This window comes from Tubulanus polymorphus, chromosome 1, assembly GCF_964204645.1.
Source record: "Tubulanus polymorphus chromosome 1, tnTubPoly1.2, whole genome shotgun sequence".
NCBI classification, from domain to species: Eukaryota; Metazoa; Nemertea; class Palaeonemertea; order Tubulaniformes; family Tubulanidae; genus Tubulanus; species Tubulanus polymorphus.
This window is the reverse complement of record NC_134025.1, coordinates 31,584,186-31,608,009: the sequence shown is the minus strand read 5'-3', so window position 1 is coordinate 31,608,009 and position 23,824 is coordinate 31,584,186. Positions and strand designations below refer to the sequence as shown.

Here is a 23,824-nt window from a genome sequence, read left to right as displayed (position 1 = left end):
ACCCCGGCACGTGAGTCGAGTTCTTGGACTAGACCCCCGGGCGCAGTCTGGCCCCTGACGACTGTGACCAGGTGCCTGTGGTTTGTTGGGAAATGCAGTCAACAGTGGGAAAAATTATCCTTGACAACGGGTTCCAGGGTTTGGATGAGAAATAGCTTCTTTCCTCAAAACGGGCGCTCGCCGGCTCTACTAGTGAGTGTGGAGGATGACCTGGCTTGATGGCTTGTAGTGAGATGAAGGAAAACAATTGATTTAAAGTAACTTTGCTTCTGTGTGTAAATGACTGATTTCTAGGCTAATCAAGCCGATTAATTTGTATTTTTGGAAAAAAATTCATTGTATCATTCACAAACGAATATTACAGGCCGCTAGCCATCACGTGCCCCTGCTGATCTTGTTGTTTATTCTTTGTGAAGGTTTCGCTCGAAAACTATAACAATTTTACAGAATAAAAGATATCACTTAGAATTATACAGAATGAGAATTAGTTGTTAAATGATGACTTTTATTAGAGATTTTATCGATCGCTTCAGGTTCCAAAACGGAATCTATCGCGCTTGGTGCTAACACTCTACGTCCAATAATTAAGCCAATATCTCAAGGAACCAACTTAGTATACAATCCGTACGAAAGGAAATATCTTAAATGAAAAAAAGGGATAAAAATATAATCAACCAGCCCTACCAGCAGCAAAACCGGTCGGTATTTAGCCCTTGGATACCAGTGCTGTTCAGTAACCCTAACCCTAGCTTCACCATAACCCTAACCCTAGTTCCAGAATAACCCTAACCCTAACTCGGCTGAGACTCGAACTCGGGTCTCTCACGTGCCAAACCAGAGTGTCTACCACTAGACCATAGAGTTCTGGTGAATATTGTGGCTTCTAAGTTAAGGTTTATGCGTTTATTAAGCAGGCCAACACTAGGGTTTCTGCGTTTATTCACCAGGCCAACACTAGGGTTTCTGCGTTTATTCGCCAGGCCAACACTAGGGTTTCTGCGTTTATTAAACAGGCCAACACTAAGATTTCTGCGTTTTTCACCAGGCCAACACTTGGGTTTCTTCGTTTATTAAACAGGCCAACACTAGGGTTTCTGCGCTTACTAAACAGGCCAAAACTAGGGTTTCTGCGTTTATTCACCAGGCCAACACTAGGGATTCTGCGTTTATTAAACAGGCCAACACTAGGATAACTGCGTTTATAAAGCAGGCCGACACTAGGGTAACTACGTTTATTCACCAGGCCAACAAAATCTCGTAGAATTCACAAAAAGTTAATCTCAAAATACGCGATATTGTTTATTTCATTGCTGCTGCTTTTTTCGGATATTTTTGACAAATTTAGAAAGACATCCGTTGATATGATAAAGTAAAACTTTCCGTAGGGGTCGTGTCCAAAGTCCCGGGTTACTGATCCTAACGACTACGACCGTGATTTAGGAATAAACGGGAATCCTCAATGACGTCATTACGCCTTGTTCAGGAAACCCCTCCGTAGTGAGTTAAAAAACATTTTTACGGCCGCTGTGGCTTGTCACAATCACAGGGGTTCGTCACGATAGCTAGGGGTCCAAAATCAAAACCCAGTCAGTATCCTAGGTACAACCTACAAATAAACCGCAGCAGTTAACTTAAAGGCTCCTTTTTCTTAGAATTTCCATTCCTTTTTTCCAGGTAATCAATTGACTTTGTGAATATGAAGGTGTATATATTGTTCTGTTATTCATGGTGGCTTCTTGGAGTAGTTGGAGTAAACCAACCCGACCTTTCCTCCAGCTCTGATAGAAATATAACATCAACAACAGAAGAAACTACTCGAACAAACAGTACACAATGGGTAGTACCAACAGTGTGGAGCGCGGAGACATTCCCGAACCCTCGTATTGATATAACTCACTGCGGACGTAGACAACATGTATCTTATATCTGTGATCCTAGTGAAGCTTTAGCCTATCAGGATGGTACGTCAACCACACAGCGATTATACAATTTATCTTAGATTATTTAGTAAGAAAAACTAAGAAATGACTCCTGAAATGTTACCTCGAATTAGTTACAACGTTTTGACTGTTCTAATAGTAATTAACAGTGAATACTCGACTTACAACAGAAATTATGAATTTTCATTACTCTCCACCATAAAGCGCCTCGGTGGTATCTCGGTGAGATAAGGAATGAATAATAGGGTTATAGTCTTGGGAAACCAAGATCCAAAACGAACAATAAAGTGATGCAAACTAGGAGTCCATAAAACATTAAAAAGTTGTTCAGTGAAAACTTGAGTCAGACATTTTGATGGTTGATGTTTGATTATTTTACAGCTGATGTTCTCGATGGGATGATTGATTCAATACGTAAAAATTCGACATGTCCATGTGACAGCGATTGTCCCGCTGATAAACATGGATACATGTTCTCTATAGCTATCGTTCCTAAACTTCATTGGAAACAGGAGTAAGTCAACTAATACTCTCACTTGCCTTGGATTATTTTGCGCCCTGCTTGACAAAATACAGGACCCGGTTCGACAGTTGTGAGTGAGAGTTAACTCTGAGCTAGAATCAGTTTATTTTCAATGAGTTAAATGACAGAAATGAAATTTAATATTCAGTATCTCACATCCCTGTACCCAGTTCCACAGTTGTGAGTTAAGAGTTAACTCTGAGTTAAAGTTAGTTCATTTTCAATGTTTTAACCCAGGGTCAAATCTTAACTCAGAACTGTGGAAGTGGACCTTGTAGAACTGGAGCCAGTTTCACAGTTGTGAGTTAGAGTTAACTCTGAGTTAGAATCAGTTCATTTTTAAATGCTGAACTCACAACTGTAGAACTGGATTCATTAGAACTCACTCAGTTCAGATTACCTGCGACTGCAAATCAGAATTATGTTCTCATTTGAATAGAAATAACTTCCTGAAATTTTTGTATGAAATAAATGAAAATCTGAATAAAACCGATCCGAAAACTGTGTTCAAAATTAGTGACGACGTCCTCCGATTGATGTTATGATGATTTTGATTTCAGATCCGATGAATCCGAGGAATTAATGCAGAAATTCGCCGATGATTTAAGAAAGTTATGGAATTTCGGTCATTGCGAAAATGATGTATTAATTCTCATAATAACCGAATACAAGAGAAAAAATGTAGGTTTTTGCCGATTCTTAGTTACATAAAAACTGTTTGAATCCGTGGGATATTAATCATGATTGTTTTTATTTTCAGGTTTATTCAAGCGTTGGTTCGAAGGCTAAAGAAATTATAACTGAAGAATGTTCTAACAGATTTTACGCTCGAGCTCGGAAATATTTCACGGCTGCTGCTAGTATGTGGGCGTTAGGACTTGAATCTATGCTGAAAGATTACGCGTATGTGTTACCATTAATAATCAAACAATCGGATGATATTTCAAACTTTATGTAAAAGCGATTGATTAGTTCCTGGGGCCGGTTGCATAGTCATGACTTAGTCTTAAGACCAGTCTAAGACCAACTTAGTTCTATAGCCAGTCTAACAACTTCAGATCAGTCTTAAGATTTAAGACCACTTTTTGACTTAAGTCACGACTGTGCAACAGGCTCCTGTTCCTTACATTTATTAGTAATATTAAGTTTTTTTGAAAATAACATCACTGTTTGAAGATTCGTTTTAGATAAACCTCTAAAACTTTCACAAAAATAAACTTTATCTTCAATTTGTTTACAGATCAGAGACCAGTTGCATAAAGTCCAAAAGTGGTCTTAAATCTTAAGACTAGTCTTAAGTTGTTAGATTGGCTATAGAACTAAGTTGGTCTGAGACTGGTCTTAAGTTGTTAGATTGGTTATAGAACTAAGCTGGTCTTAGACTGGTCTAAAGTCTAAGTAATGACTATGCAACCAGCCCCTGAATAGATCAATTGGGTCTACAGATCAGAATAGATCAATTGAGTCTACAGATCAGAATAGATCAATTGAGTCTACAGATCAGAATAGATCAACTGAGTCTACAGATCAGAATAGATCAATTGAGTCTACAGATCAGAATAGATCAATTGAGTCTACAGATCAGAATAGATCAATTGAGTCTACAGATCAGAATAGATCAATTGAGTCTACAGATCAGAATAGATCAATTGAGTCTACAGATCAGAATAGATTAATTGTGTCTCGAGAATAATGGAGTTTACGATGTCTAATTTTGTGGATGTTTATTTTCAGGATGAATACATTAAAAGGTGAATGTAGCGATACGTGGGAACACGGGACGACGGCTGGTATCGTTTTAGGATCGTTATTCGCCGTTATTGTTTTAGTTTCCGTGGTGTTTATGATAATTGAATGTATTCGAAGACGATATCACGAGATCCGGCGTAAACGTAAATTCCACTACGCTCCGTCGTATTCAACGGCTGCCGTCGCTCAGAGACGATTCCCGACATCTCATTCCTGGTCGGCTTTACGTTCAAATCAATACATTAACAACGCAACAAACACGTCTGCTAAGAGCTTAGTAACGACGGGATTTGCGGGACTCTCCGGACGTATGAAAATAAATAATCCACAAACCACCGACGATAAAGAAGAATTAACTTTAAACGACGATAACGCCGGAGTAGAGGCTACTAATACCGGAGTAACGGCTTAAACTATGAATCTCTGTCTCAGGTTTTATTATTGTCAGATTCATAAACAATCTTCAATTTTGCCAAATTTTCAGCATTTTGTAAATATCGCGCCGGGACATTTGTAAATATCATTCCATTCCATTGCATTGTGCTGTGTAAAGTTTCAACTAGTATTAATCAAATAAACCACTAAACAACTATTTATAAATTTTCAAATGAAAAGTAAGCAATTTTTATTAAAAAATAAAAATAATTTATTCACCGATATCTGATCACATGTTTGTCATTGTTTTAGTAATTTAATAGAAAAGTGATGTATTATAATATTGAGTTTATGAAGCTGAGGAGAGAGGCGGGGGGTGAGAGAGGCAAGGGGAGGTGCGAGAGAGGTGAGAGAGAGGCAGGGGGAGGAGCTTCACATTTCATCATCATCGGATAAACATAAATCGTCCTCGGGGAAATCACCCACAGTCACTTGATTCGGTTTCACAAATCCACCATATTTCGGTTGACACGTGAAATAGTGTTTACCTTGAACACTGAAATATATACGAAAACCTGAATCAATTTACGAATGGAGGAGGAGGTGAAGAGGTAAAGAGGAAAGTGAGGAGGAGAGATGATGATTCGACTGTTTTCATATATTTACCTTCCATCATTTTTGCCCAACGGTTCGTCATATTGAACACCGACCCAATAACCGGGTTTAAAATCTGTTAAACCTACAATACAATATAAAATTCAAGTTAGAGGAGAGACTAGAGAGGAAGGAGAGGAGAGAGGAGAGGAGAGAGGGGGAGAGAGTAGAGGAGAGGGGGAGAGGTAGGAGAGGAGAGGAGAGAGGAAGGAGAGGAGAGAGGAAGGGAAGAGGTAGGAGAGGAGAGGAGAGAGGAAGGAGAGGAGAGAGGTAGGAGAGGAGAGAGGAAGGGAAGGGGAGAGAGGAGAGAGGAGAGAGGAAGGGAAGAGGTAGGAGAGGAGAGGAGAGAGGAAGGAGAGGAGAGGAGAGAGGAGAGAGGTAGGAGAGGAGAGGAGAGAGGAAGGAGAGGAGAGAGGTAGGAGAGGAGAGGAGAGAGGAAGGAGAGGAGAGAGGTAGGAGAGGAGAGGAGAGAGGAAGGAGAGGAGAGAGGTAGGAGAGGAGAGGAGAGAGGAAGGAGAGGAGAGAGGTAGGAGAGGAGAGGGGAGAGGAGAGAGGAAGGAGAGGAGAGAGGTAGGAGAGGAGAGGAGAGAGGAAGGAGAGGAGAGAGGAAGGAGAGGAGAGGAGAGAGGAGGGAGAGAAGAATCTTGTTCTGACACTGACCGACATATTTAACTGTTCCACGTTTAGTAGGTTGACCTTGAACTTTAACTTCACATCTACAAATTAAAAATTGACAAATTTATTTACAGTACAACAAATCATACAGTTAAAATAGTTGTCACATGACTGGACAGGGCCGTTGGAACAGGGGCGGCAGCAGCGGCCAAAGCCGCCCCACTTTTTTGCTTAACAAAAATGTTTTCAAAAGCACAGCGCTGTACCGCGTAGCAGCTCGTCGTTCTCTGTACTAGGTGGTTGGCTCACGACTTCTCATGCTTCTGTGAATGAGACCGTGAAATGGCCCCAAAACGCATCTCCGGCGATTTAATTTTCAAAATTTTTCTAAGGAAGGGTCCCAGACCCCCCTCAGAAATAAGCGTCGCCACTGAAAAGTTCCTTCCGACGGCTCTGCTGGAGGAGTCATTTCTAGCAAGGAGCGAGAATAAATTTCTAACCTATCGTTTATCTTGATTTTATTGGCAGCTTCTTCCTCTTCTGCTAATTTACTCTTCTTCTCCTCTTCTTTCCTCTTAATTTCTTCTGGATCGATTTCTTTAAATTGCCCCATTTTCATCTTTTGTTTGAAAGCGCGAACAGAATCTAAAATTAGAAAAAACAATTTCCATTTAGTTTCAACCGGAATTAAATTTAAACTCGACAATGAATTCAGTTAATATTCAAACCTTGTTTCTGCGCGTACTGTTCATCCGTTAATTCAAACTTCTCAACTTGTGAAACATCTTCAAATTCTCCTTTAGCCATCGTATTATCTATAACCTGTTCATAATAATAATAATCACTTATAAATCAATTTAATATTTAAACTGTGAAACAGGTGCTGAAAAGGTCATGATTAACGACTTATGTATACAATGACTTATACACTTACTGTTAGTAAAAATTGAATTAGAAATAAAAATTGGGACTCAAAAATAGAAATGACCTCAGTAATGGGACGACTTATTCAAATGACGACTTAAACACTTAACACACGACTTAATTTATTAATAAGACAATACAAAATTGTGAATCAAAAATAGAGTAATCATCTAACCATTCATGATGATAATAATCAATACAAAACAGTTTCACTTATAAATCAATTTGATATTTAAACTGTGAAACTAATGTGTATGAGATGGTTATTCAACTGACAACTTATCAAAATGATGACTTAAAAAATTGAATTACAAACAATGACTTAAACACTTAGTAAATTGAATTACAAATACAAATTGGGACTCAAAAATAAGAGATGACTTCAGTAATTGATGACTTAAACACTTAGTAGTTAATTTATTAAGACAATACAAAATTTAGACTAAAAAAGAGAGTAATGTAACGAAGTATCGGAAGAAGTTTTGACTGCAGTAAGGAGAGTGATACATACATGTAACCTCATACGATCCTCTACTGGATAAAACCCTAACAACTGTTCATCATCGCTTAAACGACCAACTAGTTGATTATTTCTATCATACAGTTCTAATTGCATAGATCCTGCTGATCCTCCCGTTAAAATCTCTAACTTATTCTGAAATATCAATATCAATCATTTAAACAACAATTTGACGTAATAAAATTAAATTGATGATGAGAAGAGTGTAATACCTTTAAAGCGGCGATCGTTAAACTCTTTTCAAATCTTCTTTCTGTTCCAAACGAGTTTATAGAACTCGTAACAGTCAGTTCAACTAAACTCTGAGTTACAACTGTTACCCCTGCCATCTTTTAAAGGCTCCAATTGAGATATTTATTGAAATATTTAAGGGAATAAATTCAATTCAATACACAATCATTTCCGGGTTAACGGCGCCACCTATTTTTAGATTCGTTTTTATCAGTGACAAATTCTTAATCATGAAAACCATCTAAAAGACAGAATTAGCGATTTTATTCAGAACCTGAAAATATACATGATTTCAATGAGATTTAAGGAATACGAAATCAATTGGTATTCTGCAGTATATGAGATTATACCGTGAGAGATTATGGACCGTAATTATGGCATAATCAAACTGCTCATCGGCGATCCTTTAAAAATAGAAACTCTTTAATGATGTCTTTTATGAAGTGTCGATACAACAAACCTTAAAATCTACTCTAAAGTTATGATCTTGAATTCATTATCAAAGAATACAGTTATTTATTGAATCAATTCGGAAATCTGCTTTGAAGTCCTATCAAATTAGGAGTTTTAATAGCTTCCATCTTTCAAACGCGCCTAACCTCGTTTCAGTACACGGGTTTGTTTGTATGACCCGTTGTGGTCTGAGAGACGCCTGACATTAACCCTAACCCTAGCTAAGGCGTCTAAACCCGTCGTGTACAATCACCGAATAGTGTAGTGTTATAGTAATGAATGTAAAAGATGGCTGGATGTTCATCAGTTCCTCCTCCTGATCCTCCCGGAGCCGACCAGTGGCTCGTTAACGAGGATGGATTTATATCTATAGGAGAATCAATACTCAGTGTTATTTATCATTCATCATTAAACATTATATTAGTTATAACTGAACAATCAGGAGTGATTGTATTAGACGTCACTTCGGGATGTATACTTCAAAAATCACAACTCACAGGTACTGTACGTCGTCGTGGGCCTTCCCCCCTCCCCCTCCCCCTCACCATCCCTCTCTCATCCTCCTCTCAGTCTCACTAACTAACTGGAATCAGTTGCTGTAAAGTCGGTTAAAGGAAACCAGCGGATAAATACCATAGTAACAAAGAATGTCCCATTTAATTGTCACTAGGCTACTACTGCGTCAAGTAAAACTATCCACTAGCTAGGCTAAGGCTCTAAACCGGCCCTTTCCCTTGTATCAAGAGACAATTCATCAGTCGCAGCAGGTTGTCTAATGCCGGGCCTAGACTACTACCACTTGTCCTATTAGTTAATTGTGTCTCTAAGACCTAGAGTTCAAGTTCCAATGAATAAGAAACCCTGGCTGGCCTCACCGGCTCCGGTCTCACCGGCTCCGGTGTCGCCTGCTCCAGCCTGGCTCACTCAGGTCTCTCCTGCCCGGCCTCACCGGCTCCGGCCTCACCTGCCCGGTCTCACCGGCTCCGGTCTCACCTGCTCCGGCCTGGCTCACTCAGGTCTCTTACAAATCTGTTTTAAACAAAACATTGTCATGTATTTATTTTTTTGTAGCTTGTCAAAATGAAGCAGTGAAATGTTTATACCTGAGTGGAAGAGATAAACTATTAGTTAGTGATGGGAAATCAATTGGAGTTCGTAAAGATTTAAATGGTATCATACTGTTAGATACTGCCTTACAAACACCTGTCAGAAAATCAGATGACATTGTTAAATTGGAATTACCGCTTCAAGATGTAAGTTACTTAAACTTAAAACCCTAGAACCCAGTTCCACTGTTCATAACTCATAATTCACGACCCATTTCCACAATTACTGGACAAGTTCCACAGTTCAGAACACTGGTCCACATTTCTGGACTCAGTTCCACAGTTATTGGAACTGGACTCAATTCCACTTGACTGGTCAGATTTCCCTAGAACTATGAAACTAAATCCATTAATGCTAAAAAATACCACTAGGTGATGTAAAACGCAGTGACTGGTGCTGATATCACTGAAGGATGTCTGAATGTTGTATTTCTAGGCTAGTCGCCTGTTTAAAGGTCTGAATGTTGTATTTCTAGGCTAGTCACCAGTTTAATGGTCTGAATGTTGTATTTCTAGGCTAGTCACCAGTTTAATGGTCTGAATGTTGTATTTCTAGGCTAGTCACCTGTTTAAAGGTCTGATGAGTAATGATCTTCCTGGAGTTGATCACGTTGAGGATGTCATTAGAGAATTAGAAAAACAAATCGAAAATGTACAACAAGCAACAAAAGGCAGCCATAAACTGGCGAAGGTAAAATATAACAATAGAGGGTCTAATTTCAGGGTCCAGTTTCACAGTTGTGAGTTTAGATTTAACTCATCGAAATTGAACTAACTTTAACTCAAAGTTAACACTAACTCACAACTGTGGAACTGGATCCCGATGCCTCGTGAGGATCATTAATTAACCAGTAATTTATTGCTACTTCCAGTGGGCGACCGTCACCCTTCAGATGCCTCACTCTACGATGAAGAATGTTTTTAACATATTAATGATGGAATTAAACAATATGCCCGTTCATACTCCCGATTTACCGGTTGCCGCGGCGATCTATGATAGATTAACGTATTTGTTACCGGGTACGAGACCTGATTTAACGGACGGAGGAGTAACGACTCCTGTCGATAGAACTCTCATGTATTCAGAGGCTGCTCGAGCTGATACATTCTCTAAATGGCCTCACATGTCTTACAAGTAAGTCGTATCCTGCTGAATTCTGTCTCTCCTCCAAACATCGTAAAAATAAACTACATTAAACTAAATGTGAAAGTTTTAAGATAAAGATGTCATTTTAAGATCTTCAATCGCTGGTTTTTCTGATGATGTATTTTTGAGAGATTATCGATGATTATCTCTAATTCTTTGTTGTTAAAGTTGAATTCTAGTTTTGTCAACGTAATCAATGAATGATGAAATAGAATGCGTGAAAATGATAAAAGTATTGAGACCAAACTGAGGGGGAACTGAGTAATAGTAAAAAATCATATTTGTTTCCAATTCATAAGATTTTTGAAAATTCCTTTGTGTGGGGGGGGGGGCAGAGAGAAAATTCCATTGGTCTAATTTTGGGGGTCAGAGGGGAGTCTCCTTCCATTAGCACGGTGCTGTCTCTGCTGTACAGACAGTGACTGTGCACTGATCAATCAAATTAAAACTGTGATTGTATGATTACAGATGGGCTTTACCTGAACCGATGGGACAAGCCGGATTCTATCACCAGCCGAACGGAACCGGTGACGATCGAGCTATGTGTTTTACGTGTAGCGTATGTTTAGTATGTTGGGAGCCGACCGATGAACCTTGGTCCGAACACGAGAGACATTCTCCAATCTGTCCGTTCGTTAAGGGTGAATACACTCAGAACGTTCCTCTATCGGTTACCTACGCTACCGAACCAGCAATGTTACACGGCAAAAAAACTGATAAAGTAAGTCTATAAACAGTTTCCAGGGCCCAGTTGCGCAGTCGTGACTTAAGTCCAAAAGTGGTCTTAAATCTTAAGACTGATCTTAAGTTGTTAGATCGAGTATAGAACTTAGTTGGTCTTAGACCAGTCTTAAATCTAAGCCGTGACTATGCAATTGGCCCCTGGATTCCATTTGTTGAGATATTGAAAATGAGATAATTAAGATGACTCCTGATACAAATTTATTCTGACAGATTGAGTGTATAAGCACGAGTTCCTGTGATGATTTCATCGCTACTTCAACTTTATACGGAAATGTCGTTGTTTGGGACGTCAGCAAACAGTTGAAAGTAAGTTATTCATAAAACAATAACTCGAGGGTTTGCCCAATCATGATGAGATGGAGGTCAGAAATGAACCACTGCCAAAAATGAACATTCCAAGCTACCCTTAATGAAAAGCTTTCTAATCTAAAGAGATGTTACGATGAATTTTTTTGATGGTTTGTTTTTCAGAAACATGCAGTGTTTAATATCGATCCGTATGATTCACCGATAGCGGTTAAAACTGGTTCGTCACCAGGGGGCACTGTTTACGACGATACTTACATGAAAAAACCGCTGAAATCGGCGTGGACCTCTCAGGAACAACGGTTAGTATCTCTCTGAGATTAATCCGCAGTTCTTAGTTTAACGTGAAACTGAACCCGGAGGAACCCGACAAATGAATAATTGATTTTATTTATTTCTGAATTGTTTTTTAGTAAAACAACAAGCAGCGATTTGACGGTCGATGAAGATATTGTTTCTGAATCTATTGAAGTTTTAGAAATTCCGCTTCATTCTTCTGAAGATCCTACAAAAAGTAAGTTCATCGCGCTGGGGTAAATCCTCAATTTGGGTGACAACCACCATAGTTACAATGAAAAACCGTGGTTATAACTGATAAATTTTCAAAATGTTCCCAGGGACTATTTTTCTTCCACATTTATGAAACCCAGCCCTGCAGTTTATCAAACATTAGTTAAAGTAAAACAGGTCGATTGAAATTATATTTTTACCGTGGTATTTGTCCATTATTAAATAGCTGATAGACTCGGCAAAATACTGTATAAATTATGAGATAAAATTTGTGATATTTCAGAACACAAACGTTGTAGACCTTCTCGTGATATTCAAGTGACGTCACTCTGTATCGCCGGTACTCCTTCGTCTCAGAGTCTTATAGCTAGTAATAGTACGTGTAACCCCGCTCTAATCAGCGGAGTCAACATCAAACGTTCGGTAAATTCTGACGAGAGTAAAGACGTTCAATTGATGAATAAAGTGAACGAAGCTTTGAGCACCGAATTAGAAATCATTTCGTCGAATAAAGTCCAAGTAACGGATTACGAGACGTCGCAGCAGACGGCTTCGTTTCTACCCTATCTATTAGTACATAATATAACGGCTTTAAAACGTACGAAGGAAACCGATATTCAAAAAACATCCACAACTTCGACTAAAATCGAGCAGAGTAAGAATCTAATCTCGGATATAATTCATATGGTTGAGTTAGATTACGATTCGGATTGTGATATAAACGGAGTCGATGTGTTCCCAGAGGAGAAAACATCTACAACACCTCCGCAAAAACACATCAAACAGCACCAGCAGATCAATCCTAGTAGTACCAGCACTAACAGCTGCAGTTCATCAGCTACTCAACTCAATACAACCGTTCAATGTATGGAGATGCCTGAAATATGTCGACAAGATGATTTAATTATTAATTCAATCTCTTTGAGTTTAGATAAGAAACATATAATAGTAGTTTTATCACCTCGTGTTATCAGTGAATATGAGAATATCGCTTCAACATCGACAGCTACTGATATATCAGCTGCAGCTACCGATATATCAGCTACTGCTTCAACGTCAGCAGGTGTAGATACGTCAGCTGCAACAACTGGTCCAGATACAGCAGTTGGGTCATCAGATACTGAAACTGCATCTGCATCGGGGGCGGATTCAGCTGCAGCTGCGCGTAATCGTGAAGATGCTCATAATGGTGGTGGTTATAAACGAGTGCGTCTGTCTGATGATAGTGATATAGGTGGCGCTGCTGCTGCCGCCGGTGATAGCGGTGGATTTCTATTGGTTTATCGATTGTCGTTTGATTCGGATGTCGTGTCCGTCTGCCCGCAACCAGTTCGTACGTTTACTATCGACTGTTACCACGACGCTATTAAATCATTGTTGTTGTTGCCGTTGGATGCGTTAACGACCCCGGAGGAAGAGGAGAGTCAGTTAAACTCATTGTCTAATCCGAACAGTGATGAGATATTAGGAATCATTGTTACTATAACAAACTCCGGCAAACTGAACATTCATAGATTGGATTCGTTTAAATTAATCGTTGAAATCGATCGCACGGAACAGAATGAACGTTTCAAATCTGCAACGTTCTGTACCGGTAAGTAGTGTTAACCTACCTCCACACGACCTTCAACTCATTCAACATTCATGTATGATTCCTCGATGAAGTCCTAGAAATTTGTTTCCAATCAATGACTCACTGTCTGTTTGAATATTTATTGATTCTGACCCCTTATCAGCTACTGAAGTCATAAACTGTTACGTATCTAAACTGCTGCTGCTGGACCAGCTTGAGTTTTAATAGCATAAAAAGATCATCAAACTCTTGAAGAATCCTGGACCAAGTTTTGCAGTTCTGAGAAAAGAATTAACTCTGAACTCAGGATCCAGTTGTGCAGTTGTGAGTTAGAGTTAACTGTGAACTCAGGATCCAGTTCCACAGTTGTGAGTTAGAGTTAACTCTTACCTCAGTATCCAGTTCCACAGTTGTGAGTTAGAGTTAACTCTTACCTCAGTATCCAGTTCTACAGTTGTGAGTTAGAGTTAACTCTTACCTCAGTATCCAGTTCCACAGTTGTGAGTTTAGAGTTAACTCTTTCCTCAGTATCCAGTCCCACAGTTGTGAGTTAGAGTTAATTCTTATCTCAGTATCCAGTTACACAGTTGTGAGTTAGAGTTAACTCTTACCTCAGTATCCAGTTCCACAGTTGTGAGTTAGAGTTAACTCTTACCTCAGTATCCAGTTCCACAGTAACTGTGATTAATGAGTTAGTTGAAATCAATTTATTTCTTGATGAATGAACTCGGTTCACAACTGTTGAACTGTGGTCATGCGAGGTCTATTGAGATATTGCACTCCATGTACATGTTTGTATTGTAGGTATGGATAGGTTATGTACATGTACAGAAACTGGGAGTCTATATTTCTATCAGTTAACGGTAAAAGGAGATGAAAGTTGCGTAACGTGTGAACACAACGTGAGTGGTTCACCGGTTAAACTAAACAGCATCACCGGAACAATACCATCAGTTATATCAACTGATACTGTACATGATTCATTACAAGAGGATATCAGTATATCCAGTAAGTATCAATCTCACTAAATATCATTCTTAAGATATCACCCTTAAATTGTCACTGTTAAACTATCACTTCCAAAATATCCCCCTTTCAAACTATCACTGTTCAGATAATATCTCGGACAACGTTTGATAATGATATGATGTTGTATTTGATAGATTCATTGTTGGTAAAACAGCCGATCACTATAGAAACGCTATCACAGCTTCACGAGCTGACTCTATACGAGAATCTACTGCCTCGGTTCTCGGCGACTCTTCCGCAGTGCTGGAGCGAGATACAACAAGAACAACAACAACGTAGACATCCACAACATTTACAACAACAAGGAGAAGCAACACAACATACGAGAACGTGGAGATTACAAACTGATAGGTACATTCTCAATATTCATTGGGATCATTCATTTATAACGTAGCAATTAGGGGGAGGGGGGAGGCGGTCAGTGCAATTGCGTACTGTAATGCTTAATGTATATGAAAAAATGGCCCATTCTGCGTACAGAGGGGGAGGGGGTTGGAATAGTTAAATTTTATGCGTACGTAATAAATGAATGATCCCTTTACTGATTTAATGAAGAAACTGAATTTAATTTTGCTTCATCAAATCCTAATTTGATGTTCATTGATATATTTACAGTACAAGTTGGGACGAACATCTGATTGAATTAGTTTTACCTCGTCCTACGTGCGTAGGTCACATCGATATCAGATTCACGCTTCATCCGATGGTTCTCAACGCATCCAAAATACAAGTCACTCTTCTTAAACAAAACATCACGAACATCGGTCGTCAATCGGACCAGAATCCTCGATTCAACAATTCATCCGATATCGCCGCGGAAACCGGCGCGACGGACGAGCAGCGCAAACTCAACGGTAACCATACCAACGGAAAGAAGAAAGTGCAGCGTCACAATCCGGTGTGGGACACGGAATTCTTACAGAAACACAACGCGGAGATTCTGTGCGGACCGGTCGAGATGGGTAACTATATCGACCTATCGGCTAGCGGAGGGTTAATCACTTTAACCAGTTCAGCTTTAATGAAAGTTAAAACGAAATCTTTCCTGATTCACATCAAGGCTTTACTTACGGACGAAGAGATGAAAGCTAAAAACAGCGCGCAGGTAAAAATTCTATATACTCGGTATCTAATATCATTCATTTTCATTAACAAATGGGGGACTCACATGTGCCCACCTGACGTGTATTCTATATATTTTAGATTTAAGAAATAAATTCTTGTTTTTAAATTTTCTATATATCTGATATCATTCATTATCATTAACAAATGGGGAACTCTCATCATAATTAATTCCGATGTAGATAATGTGAATAGAAATGATAGATTACAAACATATGTAATGTAATAATGTGCTACATCATGATTTTACTGTCAAACTTTTTTATGTCGTAATTTGAGAAGTTATCATCAAATCAGTCGTCACAACTGAAGTCTGTAGTCATGTATTTTTGAGTCTCAAATTTGTATTTTGTAATTCTATTTTTTTTAGTAAGTAACTCATCATTTGGATTAGAATTCAGCACCAGTTCGACTCTAGTCAATCTGATAGAACATTTGTTTCAGAAATAAGTTTCTATTTTAGTCGGAACCAGTCGTCAAAGAGAAAGTGAAAATTTCACACGGTTCATCGACCGATAAACCGAAGAAGAAAATCAGTTTATTCGACCAGTTTCACTTGACCGGTGGTCAATCGTCGACCAGTCAGCCGATGGCGTCTACGATGCCGAAAGTTTGTCCCGATTCTCTGAAAGGTTGCGATTGTATCACGGAAATATCGATAACCGTTAGAAAATCACGGAAAACATCGATCCCTAAAGATAGGTACGAATTAATTACATGATGATTTGATTTGTTCGAAGATGGAATGAAATTTATAAGTTTTTACTGAGGGATTTGTTGTTATAATCAACTGATGATCAACTTTATAGAGGTGCAGTGGCCGAGTGGTTTAAACCGCCGGTCACTGGTCTCCTCAATCCAGGGTTAATGGGTTCAAACCGTGGCAGCGACTGAGTTTCTTGGTTGAATGGTTCTTTGGGAAAAAGAAACATCGAACCCGCTTATAATGCCTTGCGTGGCGCTTAGCGGGTTGAGGTGTTTAAAAAAACTGGTCATTCAACCGGATCCTGTTAACATTCAATTCTCTAAAGTTGAAATTAATTTTTTATCTTCAATGAGTTTGAAATAGTCAAATAATTGTTCCTTAGCTTTATTTAGTTCAATCAGAACTACTTTTAACCAAGAAAGGAATTCAGCGACAAACGTGAGAGGAATTAGTATCTCATGAATTATTGATAATATTTACAGGTTACAGCGAGCGATGATGGTGGCACAAACTTCATTCCATGAACAACTCGTGACGACAATATTCTCAACAGACTCCGAGAAAACTTTCATCGAACAGAAACAAAGTTTAGCGTTAGATATTCTGTGCTGGGTGACGTCGGTTCAAATTAATGAACCTAAACTCAGGTAACATTCACGTGCACAGGATCCACAGAAAATGGGTCATTCGAACCCAGTTCCACAGTTCTGGTAAAAATTTGATTCTAGAGTTTCAGAACATTGGAAATAAACTAATTCTTAATCCATAATCAAACTTAAGCATCAACTGTGGAACTGGATCCAGATCTGTTGAACTGGTTACAGAACTGTGGAACTGGATCCAGAACTGTTGAACTGGATCCAGAACTGTTGAACTGGTTCCAGAACTGTGGAACTGGTTCATGATCTCGAAATATGTGAAGAGTAAAAATCTGTTGAATGAAACATCGATGAATTATTTATTTCAGCGCGAATGAAGGTTGTTTGGTTTTAAGCGTTTTGTCACATTTGAAGGAATTGGTTAAAAGTTGTTTCTTACAAAGTAATCGAACTATAGCTCATAAATGTGCTCGATTGTTCGCTATCTGCATGGAGTAAGTATCTCAGTAATTCCACACAATTCTCCCGTAGAATTTCATCTTCATAATTATGAGTGAATCTGATTTGATGATTGATTTATTTTCAGATATTGTAAGAACGTCAGCGACGTAGATTTAGCTCCGAACTTCAATCTGAACTTGTTAGAAGCGTTATTAGACTGTTTACCGCTGATAGTAACGGCTCAATCAGCCGGGGCGCTTCACTGGTATTTCACTCTGTTAGATCGCGTTAAGTGTATGGATATCAACAATGTAGGAATCAAATGCGTGGAACTACTTTCACAGTTATCTCAACAATACAGCAGTAAAATATCACCGTTATATAGCCTACTTAAATCCAGGTACGGTTACAATCAGATATTAGTTTATTTCGACTTTATCTTAATAGTCATCATCAGCAATACTGAATTATCACCACAATACTGACTCTGAGTATTTCATTAAGATATTTCTGTAATGTTGATATATATATTTAACAGATATGGATTATACGGAACTCCGTTTGATCCGGAGTTGTTCGATACGGAACCGCCTCAATCGATGATCGTTCAATCATCGAACTCTCCTCACACGTACTCATCCATCGTCGCTTCTAACAACAATAACATACCCGGCAACGGTAACAATAATAACGGTAACCATGGTAACTCGAATGGATCTACGTTACCCAACGACGATACAGATTTTAACGATCTGCTCGCGCTGATTAACACTGATAAACAGAAAGCAGCCAATCAGAATACAGAACAGCAGTTTATAACGGAACAGATGTTTGGTTTACTGGAGGTAGAACCGTTACATTTTACGTGTCACGCTACGAGTGATGGAACTAGAATGGAACGTATGGATACCGGTACGTGTTACTATAGCAACAAACAATCCGTCACATGATTCGATCTATTTATATTCGATGTTTGTTGTTTTTTTAGGAATCAATATTTTCTCCAACGTAACTCACCCCAGTTTACAGAGTTCCGTAAATTTCGGTGAAGGTCTCGCGGCAACCGTTCCCTCGGCGACCGGTGTAGCGTTAGCGTCGTTGTCATCGGCGATGGCGTCTGCCGAACAACAATTACAACTGTTACAAAATAAACAACAACAATTACTGAAATTACAGGTAACTAAGAATAAACAATCGGTGATTATGAGTGTAACTGTTATCTGTGTACGAGGCATCGTTTGTGATTTTGTTTTAGGGGGAGGGAGGAAGAGGGGGGTTTAGGGAGAAGGGATGGAGGAAGAGGGGGGTTTAGCGAGAAGGGATAGGGGGTTTAGCGAGAAGGGATGGGGTGTGGGGGTTTAGTTTGTATCATATCATTTTCTGTGTACCATGTTTTAGTTGGCGTCACTCATTTCTAGCTCATACAGTCTCTGTTCTACCAGCCGCCCCCCCTCTATCTCTCTGACTCACTCACACCCCCCTCTAACAACACCCCCCTCCCCCTCCCCCCTCTGTGTGTGAATTCTCTTAATGTTATATTTGAATCCCCGATTAGAACAAATTATACTGCGTTTCTCTTCAGAAAAAACTCGGGCCCGGCGACAAGTCTTTGAAGAGCAAACTTTTGTTTACTTTGGTAGGTTTTAAATTCTAATACTATATGATTATATCCTATATATAATGATTATTATGATAATTATTATGAAATCATTTCTACTGTCCAATTTGAATAATTCTTGGTAATCTATGAATTGAGTTGATCTGTACTACTATGGGTGATTGCACTCCTATAGACACAATAGAGTTTACCAGGTGTGACACCACCTCACTGGCGAGACTGACTGAATGCCTGGTGTATGTCCAGCATTGGGCAACCAATTGGTGTCCCCAGTCAGGAGTTCCTCTGATCCTAACCCTAACCCTAACCCTAGCTGGTTGGTGAACATCCAGCATTGGGCAACCAGTGGTGTCCCCAGTAAGGAGTTCCTCTAACCCTAACCCTAGCTGATTGGTGTGTGACCAAGTGTGACTTCCTAGCCAAGAATTGCATTGTCAGGACACAAAGGGGTTTGAAATGTGATGATAAACTTGTGAATCAGTTAAACTACGGACCTTTAGATCGATGAATTCCTATAATGGAGTTTATATATTACATACAAACAGCTATTGATACTCAGTATCTGTTTTCTGGATACCAAATACCAGCTTGATACCTTTCACAACAATTAACAACTGACACTTTAGAATAGATATCTACAGATAGAATCCCCTCCCTCTGAACTGATCCCCCTCCCCCCAAACTGATCCTCCCCTCCCCCCTAGTCTCCCTCATTGTACATTAACATTTAATTTTCATATTACATTTCATGTAGTCAAAATAATTTTACATAATTTACTTTCTCGTTGAAATTAATTATACGTAGAATATTCAAATGATTCAAACTGATTTCATTGTTGAATGTTTCCAGGCGCAGAAAGCAAAATTAGAACAGAAACTAGCGGAGAGTTCTCAAACACCAGCGCCACCTGTATTACAATACAGCTACGGTAGTTCATCGGAACTATTCCCTCCGACTCCAAAAACGACTCCGCTATTTATGACTCCTCCGATGACTCCGCCTAACGAAGGTTACAATCCTGACCTCGACCCGCTCGGGGCTAAAGTTAAAATGATCAAGGTTAGTTCCACACCACGAGGGGAACTTAGATCAATCTGTGTTTGATTGACAGGTCATTGTTGATTGATGGGTCATTAATTGATATTATTGATTGATATTTCAGACTGGCAGTAATAAGATCGAGAAATCGACGCCTGTTAGCGTACCGGTGGTGCCATCTATATCTCAATCGCAGACTATTCTACAACCCCCGCCCCCTCACGTACTGGTCGTAGAGAGAATGCATTCTGGAGCGCGACGTTTTGTAGTTTTAGATTTCGGTAAATCTATTCTACTCACTGATATTCTCATTCCTACGTGCAATGATTTAGCTTCGTTATCTATTGATGTTTGGGAGAGAGGAGAAGAGATCGATGGCAGACGACTGATCGTAGCTTCAGATATCGGACTGCGCCCTCTAGTCATGAATGATTTAACACCGGCTCCGATCTGCAGATATTTAAAGGTTTGTTTCTTTAATTGTCACTCGGTTTCAGTAGATTTCGCTCAGCCTGATGGAGGGTGGGGGGCACTGGAAAACTGGGTATCAGAAAGATTTACAAGGAATTCAGGGAAACTCAAGGAATTAGTGAATGGGGAAATTGGTTTCCCTGCCTGGTAAACTCAGGAGGTATTGGGTTGAGCTCAGAGAAAATAGGAATTTTTCTACCCCTCTAACTGATGGCATAAACCATCAGACTCGAATATCATTCTCGATTCTGACAAATTTTATCTAGAAAGATCAGACTCAAGCGGAGTGTACTGTAAAATTAAACTCATCGTTGATTTTGTAAATAAGTTTCCAATTAAACCATTCTTTTGTAGATGACAACAATTGGTCGCTATGGCGCCAGTACAACTCGATCCCGCATCCCGATTGGTTCATTCTACGGTCACACGTTCATATTGCCGTGGGAACACGACAATGGAATGTTAGGAATGCAAGGACTGGACGGGGAAACGGTACCGGTGGCTCCCTCTACAGTGACGAGACCGGCGATAATGTCGCATATGAGCGTGTTGCTATCACTGCAGGAGGATATTCTGTGTAGATATAGTCTCGCCAGACACAGATTGGAATCACTATTAAAAGGATTGGATCAGTCTGTAAATCAGTCCGTTCAAACTAAATGGAACAGTAATATAAAACGTCCCGGTGATCAGAAAGTAGTGCAGACGTATAACGACTGTTCGCAGCTGCAGCTGCAGCTGAATCTCGCTCAGAAAGCTGTAAATAGATTACAGAGATCGCTGGGTATCGACGGAACTAACGCATCGGATGACTCGGAAATAGCTCTAAAACAAGCGTCGTTAGACAAACTGAGAGTTTTATCCGAGTATCTGTTGAAGTCATTATTGAGTATGACAGCTGCATCTACCGCGATACCTAATCTACCGGCATCGCTTTATTCACTGTTCGATCCTAACGTCTGTCAAACTCTCTTCCAAAATCTCTGTATCCACGGAACTAAACACATGCAGCTTACCGGCGGTATGTTACTGGTTAGAATGTGTGGGCGGCAGCCGTGGTGGGGAGATTTCCTCGGTAATGCTATCAATGATTTATTCGGCTCGCATCAAGTACGAATTATTCCTCAAGAAAGGTACGTTACATCTATCTATGTCGAGAACTTGTTCTAAAAATTCCAGGTCCAGTTTCAACGTCATGATTTCAGTCCAAAAGTGATCTTAAATCTTTAGACTGGTGTTAAATTGTTAGATGATCTATGGAACTAAGATCTTGTTAGACTCTAAACCTAAGAGTTAAGATTTGACTTAGAGCTAACTCATTGAAAATGAACTAACTATAACTCAGAGTTAACTCACAACTGTGGAACTGGGTCCTGATTATTGTGATTGCTGCATCCTGTGAAACTTTAACTGGAAACTTTAGAACTGGGTCCTGAAGTTTAGATTGGATCCTGAAGTTTAGATTGGATCCTGAAGTTAAGATTGGGTCCTGAAGTTTAGATTGGATCCTGAAGTTAAGATTGGATCCTGAAGTTTAGACTGGATCCTGAAGTTTAGATTGGATCCTGAAGTTTAGATTGGATCCTGAAGTTTAGATTGGATCCTGAAGTTTAGATTGGGTCCTGAAGTTTAGATTGGATCCTGAAGTTAAGATTGGATCCTGAAGTTTAGACTGGATCCTGAAGTTAAGACTGGATCCTGAAGTTTAGACTGGATCCTGAAGTTAAGATTGGGTCCTGAAGTTTAGATTGGATCCTGAAGTTAAGATTGGATCCTGAAGTTTAGACTGGATCCTGAAGTTAAGACTGGATCCTGAAGTTAAGACTGGATCCTGAAGTTAAGACTGGATCCTGAAGTTTAGATTGGATCCTGAATTTAGATTGGATCCTGAAGTTTAGATTGGATCCTGAAGTTAAGATTGGATCCTGAAGTTAAGACTGGATCCTGAAGTTTTGATTGGATCCTGAAGTTTAGATTGGATCCTGAAGTTAAGACTGGATCCTGAAGTTTAGACTGGATCCTGAAGTTAAGATTGGATCCTGAAGTTAAGACTGGATCCTGAAGTTTTGATTGGATCCTGAAGTTTAGATTGGATCCTGAAGTTAAGACTGGATCCTGAAGTTTAGACTGGATCCTGAAGTTAAGATTGGATCCTGAAGTTAAGACTGGATCCTGAAGTTTTGATTGGATCCTGAAGTTTAGATTGGATCCTGAAGATAAGATTGGATCCTGAAGTTTAGACTGGATCCTGAAGTTTAGACTGGATCCTGAAGTTTAGACTGGATCCTGAAGATAAGATTGGATCCTGAAGTTAAGACTGGATCCTGAAGTTAAGACTGGATCCTGAAGTTAAGATTGGATCCTGAAGTTAAGACTGGATCCTGAAGTTAAGACTGGATCCTGAAGTTTAGATTGGATCCTGAAGTTTAGACTGGATCCTGAAGTAAAGATTGTTTATTTGAATGTGTATTATTTTATAGAGTGTTTGTGTTATTGACGACTCTTGGACAGAAATCACTGATGTGCAGCAACGCTAGTCGAATACTACAGAGTTTATTATCACTGTTAGCGAGATTACTCGTACCGCTGTCCACTACTGGTCACACTGGACACCGGTCAAACGGTCAACAATCAATGTGTAAGTATGATACATCGCTATGACAACTCATCAATTATCAACCCACAGCTGTGGAGCTGGGGCATTTTGTTTAAATATTATTGAAACAACTGTTGAGATTATTAGGAATTTGATTTAGTTTCTATGGTAATCACTACGGGAGTATTTTAAATTTCAGCAGCTATAGATTTACCGTTAATCAGTCGTCTGCTGGTGTTCCTCACCAAAACACTCGACCTTACCCTCAACAACAATAACACCGACTCGGACGGCGACGGTAAAAAAACCGGTAATAATCACCGTAGCAACGACGCGCAACCGGGCAACAATCACTGGGATTTCCTGCTCGGTGATTCCGCGATTCATAACAGTAAATCAAACGCGAAGTCATCGACTAAAATGTATCGACGTAAACTTCACAAACGACTAATGCATCATAAACAACAACTTCTCGATTTACAACAAGCAAAGAAAATATTCTTCAACACACAGAAAGAGAAACTCGTCGGGTCTTCTCTGAGTAAAGAGACCGAGGTGATCATGAAACAACAGGAACATCTGTTTAAAAAACAACTCAAACAATATACATCAAAGGTAAGAATCTCGTAATTCTGTTTCTGATTGAGAATAGTAGTGGAACCAGGTCCAGGGTTTCAGCTTTAAATCGTTGTCCTCATTGTAAACATGAATGAGACCAACAGCAATTACACCAAAAACTTGCGACTTCAACTTTTTCATGAAACCAGACCCTGATTTTATGTGGAATTTCATTGGTTATTTCAGTATTTCATTCCAAAGTTATCGCAGATCCG

General features: G+C 39.4%; 3 protein-coding genes across 4 annotated transcripts in view; 2 read left to right on the top strand and 1 right to left on the bottom strand.

The window, feature by feature from the left end:
• The first annotated feature begins 1,480 nt into the window (after positions 1–1,480).
• Positions 1,481–4,821, top strand: LOC141915104 (uncharacterized). 2 transcript variants are annotated; one of them, XM_074806510.1, is made up of 6 exons: positions 1,481–1,586; positions 1,675–1,961; positions 2,322–2,454; positions 3,024–3,144; positions 3,224–3,366; positions 4,198–4,821. In XM_074806510.1, exons 2-6 carry the CDS (start codon positions 1,697–1,699, stop codon positions 4,622–4,624), a joined length of 1,089 nt encoding a protein of 362 aa, XP_074662611.1. In that variant the 5' UTR covers positions 1,481–1,586; positions 1,675–1,696; the 3' UTR covers positions 4,625–4,821. The 2 variants fall into 2 exon arrangements, with proteins under 2 accessions (XP_074662611.1, XP_074662610.1); XM_074806509.1 differs by having other exon boundaries at positions 1,487–1,599.
• Positions 4,822–4,845: 24 nt separating this feature from the next.
• LOC141915106 (tubulin-folding cofactor B-like) lies at positions 4,846–7,749 on the bottom strand. The gene is made up of 7 exons (XM_074806512.1): positions 7,513–7,749; positions 7,292–7,435; positions 6,585–6,678; positions 6,357–6,501; positions 5,902–5,957; positions 5,254–5,326; positions 4,846–5,143 (listed from the first exon to the last, which is right to left on the bottom strand). The coding sequence occupies exons 1-7, from the start codon at positions 7,627–7,629 to the stop codon at positions 5,020–5,022; spliced, it is 753 nt and encodes a 250-aa protein (XP_074662613.1). The 5' UTR covers positions 7,630–7,749; the 3' UTR covers positions 4,846–5,019.
• Positions 7,750–8,272: 523 nt separating this feature from the next.
• Positions 8,273–23,824, top strand: part of LOC141898125 (dual E2 ubiquitin-conjugating enzyme/E3 ubiquitin-protein ligase BIRC6-like) — a 34,305-nt gene continuing 18,753 nt past the window's right edge. The window contains 24 exon segments of the mRNA XM_074783953.1: positions 8,273–8,483; positions 9,056–9,237; positions 9,647–9,781; positions 9,963–10,225; positions 10,706–10,958; positions 11,192–11,287; positions 11,453–11,589; positions 11,701–11,801; positions 12,081–13,391; positions 14,175–14,378; positions 14,534–14,750; positions 15,015–15,504; positions 15,985–16,223; positions 16,710–16,885; positions 17,206–17,320; positions 17,413–17,667; positions 17,806–18,179; positions 18,256–18,443; positions 18,850–18,903; positions 19,736–19,945; positions 20,049–20,390; positions 20,750–21,528; positions 22,876–23,033; positions 23,191–23,606. Coding sequence (XP_074640054.1) covers positions 8,273–8,483; positions 9,056–9,237; positions 9,647–9,781; positions 9,963–10,225; positions 10,706–10,958; positions 11,192–11,287; positions 11,453–11,589; positions 11,701–11,801; positions 12,081–13,391; positions 14,175–14,378; positions 14,534–14,750; positions 15,015–15,504; positions 15,985–16,223; positions 16,710–16,885; positions 17,206–17,320; positions 17,413–17,667; positions 17,806–18,179; positions 18,256–18,443; positions 18,850–18,903; positions 19,736–19,945; positions 20,049–20,390; positions 20,750–21,528; positions 22,876–23,033; positions 23,191–23,606 — 6,906 coding nt within the window.

What these genes read in the sequence shown, in the direction of transcription:
- LOC141915106 (XM_074806512.1), bottom strand. Translation starts at nt 7,629, where the DNA reads ATGGCAGGGGTAACAGTTGTAACTCAGAGTTTAGTTGAACTGACTGTT. An exon ending in TAACGATCGCCGCTTTAAAG is followed by an intron (nt 7,436 to 7,512) that starts GTATTACACTCT and finishes TTGATATTTCAG; the next exon opens with AATAAGTTAGAGATTTTAAC. An exon ending in TTGGGCAAAAATGATGGAAG is followed by an intron (nt 5,144 to 5,253) that starts GTAAATATATGA and finishes TATATATTTCAG; the next exon opens with TGTTCAAGGTAAACACTATT.
- LOC141915104 (XM_074806510.1), top strand. Translation starts at nt 1,697, where the DNA reads ATGAAGGTGTATATATTGTTCTGTTATTCATGGTGGCTTCTTGGAGTA. An exon ending in AAACTTCATTGGAAACAGGA is followed by an intron (nt 2,455 to 3,023) that starts GTAAGTCAACTA and finishes TTTTGATTTCAG; the next exon opens with ATCCGATGAATCCGAGGAAT. An exon ending in TCTATGCTGAAAGATTACGC is followed by an intron (nt 3,367 to 4,197) that starts GTATGTGTTACC and finishes GTTTATTTTCAG; the next exon opens with GATGAATACATTAAAAGGTG.